The following is a 6,623-nucleotide window of genomic DNA, read 5'->3' on the forward strand; positions in this document are numbered from 1 at the left end:
CTTTCATGAACAGAAAGCTAAAAAATGGCATTTACTTGAAATATAAAAACTTTTGTAACATTATAAATGTTTTTACTGTCACCTTTGATCAATCAACCTTTGTCATTTCTGAATAAAAGTATTAATTACATTAAAAACTTTTGAACAGAAGTGTAAACACCACAAGCATAAAGAAGAAAGGCCCGTCCTCAAAGTGTAGTAGTCAGGTCGTACACTGAGCTTGACCTCAATAAACACTTATATAGATTTAGATGCAGCATTGATCTGAAAAAATCATGTTTGCCTCTCGTTCATGAAGAAACCTGCAGAACCCTGATAATTCCAACCTTGAGTGCTATCACAATACTATGACCAATACAGCGAGCATGCTAGAAATGTGTAAAACAAGGCCACCAGCTTATGAAACAGTGCTGGGTATTATTTATGTGAACTGACAATCCCAAGATGATAAGCAGCATCATTTCCAATAAACACCATGAGTCAGTGTGGAACCTTTGTGATGAGCTGGATCAGTGGTTCGACTCTTGTCTGACCTGCTGCCATTTTTGCAGCAACTTTTTTTCCATTGTGTTTTTGTCCATTTGTTATTCTTCATTAAAAGACTGCAGATCCTCTAATCAGCCGTTGTTCTTTTTCAAGGCCCCTGCGCATGTGGATATGATAAAAGGGAGACAGAAGAACTATGTCAAAGGAACTGTGAAGAAACAGGATGGTAAATGTTGATTCAGAAGCCTTAGAATCTATCTGACATGTATCATTTCATCTACATATTTAAACCTGTTTTTATATTAGTAAATACCACTGCATAACTGTCTAAAATGTACAGTTTAATAAACTCTGGTGATATCACTGAACTCTGAAATGCTGACAAGCACATGTCAAAAATATGACTGATTTTGTTCTTTCTTATCCCTTGCTTCTCTCAACTCTGGCTGCATTCTCACCCAGAGCCCCAGAGGACAGCTTATCCAAATCACAAACATTAAGCAAACATGTGCCACATCTGGTAATGAGAATGGAGAGAGATAGAGGCAGAGAGAGAGAGAGAGAGAGAGAGAGAAAGGGATGAGGGAGAGTCTCTCTTCTGCTGACTGGAGGGTATATAAGATCGTCTGGGTCGTCAGTGTTACAGCAACTGAAACATTTCTCATTCAGCATGCAGGATCCCAATCACAGAGGAGCTCTTCTCGCCTGGTGCCTTGTGTTTTTGGTACTTGTCCAGCAGGTAATTATGATGATTGTATTTTTTTTTATTTTTTAACGTTTGAAAAATATCATTTGTTGTGATATTTACAGTATATTACTGTGTTCACTTGGGAATCTTTTTATTTGAATCTTTTTAAATACTATCTTTATTTTAATTATTAACCTGTACTCTTAAAATAATAAATTATATTAAGTATTATATTTTTATATTATTATATATTTATATGATTTATTTGAGTTTTACTTGTGTTCATTAATTTAGACTTTGTTGAGAAATTAAAATGACATATTAACCTTAGTAGTCTAACTCATAAAACATAAAACAGTTGTAGAATTTGATCTCTTTTATGAAACAGATATTGCTTTTTATTATAGTAGAGCTCATGACGAATTGTGTTTCAGGTGACCTGCAATTCTGTGTCAAAGTCGGACACACCTTCAACTTCTGTGCAGGAAGTTCAAAGCTCACTGAAGAGGACAGCTCGAATGACCCCGTTATGGAGGATCATGGGTACTAAACCTCACGGCGCCTACTGCCAGAACAACTATGAGTGCTCGACAGGAATATGCAGGTGAATGCATTTTTTCACATTTTTTTGTCCTGCTACCAATACGTTCAAACATATTTAAACGAGAAATGTAAAAAACGATTCTCAAGTTCTATTTTGTTCCACAGAAAAGGCCACTGTTCCTACAGCCAACCGATTAATTCATAAAATGAAGACTCCTTCCTTCTCTGATCTGACGTTTTCACACCATCATGCATGACGAGAGCTTTATTCAGTGAGCAACAGGAGGCAACCAAATGTGCAATGCAGTTAATCATCAGTTATACATATAGTAAGCCACAAATGAGGCAATAGGTAATGTTCTGCAAGATTGTGCTTATCATAAGGCACATAACATGTGGACGCTTTTGAGAGAGCAAAGAAAATCACCATAACCTCATAATTCACCTGCACAGTGGTATTGCTATATACAAGAAGCATTATGAGTGGGATTTTTGATAGACATATTTCAGGTGGTGCTGGGAAGGTGATACAGTACGTGTTTTGGGTCAGTTTCCCTGAACCAGATTTCCCTGGATGTCCATAGAGCAGAGTATAGCCTTTGGCACAAATAGCTCATCTCAGGACTAAGCTTAGTCCAAACATGGAAACTGGTCTGTTGTATTAGATCATGATACTTGTAAGCTATATATGCAAGTGTAGGCAAATGTGTCTGCTAGTGCCTTAGCTCAACCCAAATGTCATTGAACCAAAGCTAGTCTGGAGAAAAAGGGACAGAGAAAGTGCAAAGGTTGCAATTATTGATTGTGGCTAGATATTATTAACCATTTGCCTCCATCCTTTGCCTTTATCTGTGTGCTCACGTTTGTTTTATTTAATTTTAGACTCCTTTACCTGTCACTGTTTATGTTGTTATATTGAAGTATCTCCACCTCATCTCATTTACAAGCATCGTTTCAGTATGGGACTACTTATTTACTGTATTTGTCTTTTCATTTTGTATGACTCAACAGTTCATTTAAAGCTCCTTTTTTATGTATCTGACTATATAAGACTATAAGATTTATACATTATATTTACTGTACTGTAACTTTATATGTGCATGTCTCATATGGGTTCTGAAATAAAAATGTTCTGAGAAAATGGCTTTTATGTCATGAACTCCATTTATTGCATTTACAGTTGCACACATTTCAGTGCACTTTGCTGCAGTTCCAGGAAAGAAATTCTATGGTGCATTTAAAATGTAAACATTTGTGAATCTGGCCTGAATAGCTGGACGTCAATCACTGTTATAGATTTGTCATGCATGCCAGCCTCTGTGGTGTGATCAGGGTTTCTGAGCTGAGACCAGAGACACATGCAGCACACAGCAGCCATTTGGCTGATATGGTAGAGCTCAAAGAGGTTAGCCAAGCATGTGCAGTGCAGACTGGGGACTAATGTTCAGAGACATATAAATCAGATTCTGAGATGATAGCAAACACAACAAAAGTAAAATGACACTTTTCAAATGGCAATTTTTTTCCTGGCATTTAGTCATTGACGATTTTGTTGCCAGACAGATAGATCAATAAATATTAAGATCACGACATATGAAGTCATATGGTGACGTATGTAAGATTTTGAGCAGCAGCTTAGCACTCAGCCTCGGTGTGCTGTTCACGCACATTCTGAGTGACAAAGTCTGGAATTCACAGAACCCTAGTTAGTGATCGGTGTCATTTCTCCTGATGGGTGTAAATGCTAAACACTAGTAGATGACCCATACCATACTCATGAAGAGCACTAAGAAATATTCCGCTTTCTAAACTGTAAAGATTTTTTGTCATTTTAAAGACTGTAAAATTGTTTCAGCAAAAACTGTTAATTGGCTAATGGTTCCCTTTCTATTTTCATGTAGAGTTTATGTTACAATTTATGTAGTATGTTTATTGCACAATTTTAGTGTCATGTGTTACCATAATGGCGTTTTGTAGTTGTGCGTATGACATTGTGCACCTTTTGTCTGTATTTAAGTTTGTGGAAATTTAAGTTTGATTAACTTTAATTTGTCATGTGGCTTTCTTTTTACCACCTTATGAAGATGTCAGTATTATGTTAAAGGTGGTGTGGCTTTTTTGCTTGTATGTTTTGCAAATTACAGTTTAAAACGGAATAATTTACAGGTTGTTCTGTAAATATACTGTACAGTTTGCTCTCTCTTTTTAAAACCACATTTTTCAAATCTTTTCAGAAATAAGTATAGGTACACTGTATAAAAAATTAAGTGGTTTTTATAGTGGTTTTTAAATAAAAGTGGTTCTTGGCTCGTAATCATAGAGGAACCACTTTTGGTGATATATAGCACCATATCTTTAAAGGTGCTATACAGCACATTTGTCAATTGGCGCTATGTAGAACCACAAGAGGTGCCATATCGCATTGTATTTCTTGAACAAAAATGGTGCTAAACAGCACCAACAGTGGTTCTTTGGCTCGTAAAGGACCTTTAAAGGGGCTTAACAGGTTCTTTGTACGGCAGTGGTGCTATATAGCACCTTAATCACCAAAGAACCACCGAAGAACAGCTGAAGAACCATACAGGAGCTTAACAGGTTCTGTATATGGTAGCGGTGCTATATAGCCCCTGAGCCATGCCAAAGAACCGGTGAAGAGCCGCTGAAGAACCACTGAAGCACCACTTAAGCACCACTGAAGTGGTTCTTAGTGGTTCCCCTATGATTGCGAGCCAAAGAACCCCTTTTAGTGCTATATAGCATCATTTTTTAGAGTGATATACACATCAAAATAACAAGCCAAGATTAGCTGTGATAGAGCAAAGATAAGACAAAATGTCCAAAATGATTTTGATACAAATCACCATTCAGAGCTAGAGCTGAGAGGGAGGAGGTGTGAAATTCTGAGATGATGAATGGAGCAGACAGAACAAAATCAGATTATAATCCTTGAAACTAAGAAGATACAAGATGAGATGTAAGCAAACAAAGAAATGAACAAATAAACAGTGTTGGGCAAGTTACTCAAAGAATGTATTATATTACTCATTACTAGTTACCCTTTCAAAAGTAATATTGTTACGTTACTTTCTGGCAACACTACTAGTTACATTACTTTTTCTTCAAGCCCCACAAAAGTTGTAACTGTGTATCTTCCACATAAAATTCTTCTAGAATGTTACTAACAACATATTTCTGCCTCATCATTTGACCAAAACCCACATTGGATCGCAGTCAGAAGTTATTACAAACACTCGATAGTGATTGATAGTGACATTCAAGTAGAAGTGTTGTATTAATCTCATTAATTGTCATCTGTAGCTTGAAGCTAATTGTAATTTCTCTTTTACCCATATACAATTACATCTCATTATGTATTTTATCAAATCACATAAGTTTGTAAGAAACTGTTTAATTTTCCAAAAAGCTTTTTAATTGTAGTAATATAATGTACAACATGCTGATCAGAGGGATGTGGGTGGGATGTAATGCCAGAGTAAAGCCACAACTTACACAACAGTGTTCAGATCATATTTTTTCCTGACAAAATCAATATAATGCAATATTTATATCTGCTGAATGTAAGCTTCTCCATATTCCAAGCTTGCCTGCTGCACTGAGGACATCACATGCATGTGCGAGTCGTGAAAATTAAGAAAATTAATCTAGGAATTATTTGATTGTTGGATTTTAAATCAGCGGGGTTGAGGCATCAAAAGTAACTAAGCTGTTTTATGGATGGCAACTGTAATATTATTACTGAAATCTTATTAGTAATTAGTTACACTACTAGTTACTGCAAAAAGTAATATTATTACAGTAACTAAGTTACTAGTAACTAGCTACTGCCCAACACTGCAAATAAAATATTCCTTCAAGTAAATGTAATGATTGGAAATCTGTCTCAGACACGTTAAGATGTGATATGCTGCCACTAAGTGGACATATGCGAAACACATTCTTATGATATTACTGATGTAAAAAAAAGTAAATACACAGCGCTTTTGGTGACTTTTGTCGAAATAATTGAGCATTGGTCAAATGTTTATGCATGTAACAAAAACGATTCATAATGTTTTTTTTTCAAAACTTTAAAACTATGACAAGGAATACATAGGCCTATTGATGATTTGCAAACTGTACTTACTGTAACAATTACAATAGCAAGAAAATAGCCAATTACCCCACATTAATTTATTAAGTGATGTAAATTAAAACAAGCTGTCAGGGGGACGATTCATTAAAATGAATTAACAAGGGATTTTAAGCCAGTTTTTTTTTTTTTCTAGCATCAGTTAAATTTTAAACTGAATTTTTAAACTTTAAATCTGTTTGTGAATTTTTAACTCTCGTTCTTATACGGTATAATAATAATATTAAAATCTTTATTTTTGTTTGTCCAAATATCATACTCATGTCAATGCAAAAGAAATATGGATTCAGATGTGCATATGATCTATATCTCTATTATAGATCAGTGATCTGAACGCAGGAATGTGAAGTCATCTCTATTTTAACAAGATGTGGTTTAATCTTTGAGGTGAAAGTTTTTACGACCTTGCTCCATCACCCTAAGCTTTTTCAGACTAGTTCATAAACGGTTTTCCTTTAAAAATGTTTGTCATTATGCTACATTATTATACAAGTTGAGCTCACTGGCGTTATTTTGAAAAGTAGGAAGACCCTCTCAGCAGAGGGTAACTGACTTCAGTATAATTGCGAGTGTGCACAAGTAATTTACTTTCCTTCCGGATTTTGCCTTTGCGTGATCAGGCTTGTTTATATTCCCCGAATCTGCGCGAGCTTTGTCGGAAAAAGCACGTATTGTAAACACTGCTCGAGCAGGTCACGGTGTTTGATGGAGCGCGAGCGTTTCTAAACAACATGCTGCCGTGTGACAACTTGGTTT

At 35.7% G+C, this 6,623-nt stretch overlaps 1 protein-coding gene across 1 annotated transcript; it reads left to right on the plus strand.

The window, feature by feature from the left end:
* Window positions 1-1,134: 1,134 nt before the first annotated feature.
* LOC306865627 (liver-expressed antimicrobial peptide 2-like) lies at window positions 1,135-2,889 on the plus strand. Its single transcript, XM_079410348.1, has 3 exons — window positions 1,135-1,225; window positions 1,609-1,778; window positions 1,883-2,889. Exons 1-3 carry the CDS (start codon window positions 1,157-1,159, stop codon window positions 1,920-1,922), a joined length of 279 nt encoding a protein of 92 aa, XP_079266474.1. The 5' UTR covers window positions 1,135-1,156; the 3' UTR covers window positions 1,923-2,889.
* The last annotated feature ends 3,734 nt before the right edge of the window (window positions 2,890-6,623 follow it).

The sequence above is a fragment of the Barbus barbus genome (assembly GCF_936440315.1).
Source record: "Barbus barbus genome assembly, chromosome: 1".
NCBI classification, from domain to species: domain Eukaryota; kingdom Metazoa; phylum Chordata; class Actinopteri; order Cypriniformes; family Cyprinidae; genus Barbus; species Barbus barbus.

Excerpts from the sequence above, each read along its gene's own strand:
- LOC306865627 (XM_079410348.1), top strand. The coding sequence starts at position 1,157 with ATGCAGGATCCCAATCACAGAGGAGCTCTTCTCGCCTGGTGCCTTGTG. Across the intron at positions 1,226-1,608 it reads TTTTGGTACTTGTCCAGCAG|GTGACCTGCAATTCTGTGTC; the intron begins GTAATTATGATG and ends ATTGTGTTTCAG. Across the intron at positions 1,779-1,882 it reads TGCTCGACAGGAATATGCAG|AAAAGGCCACTGTTCCTACA; the intron begins GTGAATGCATTT and ends TTTGTTCCACAG.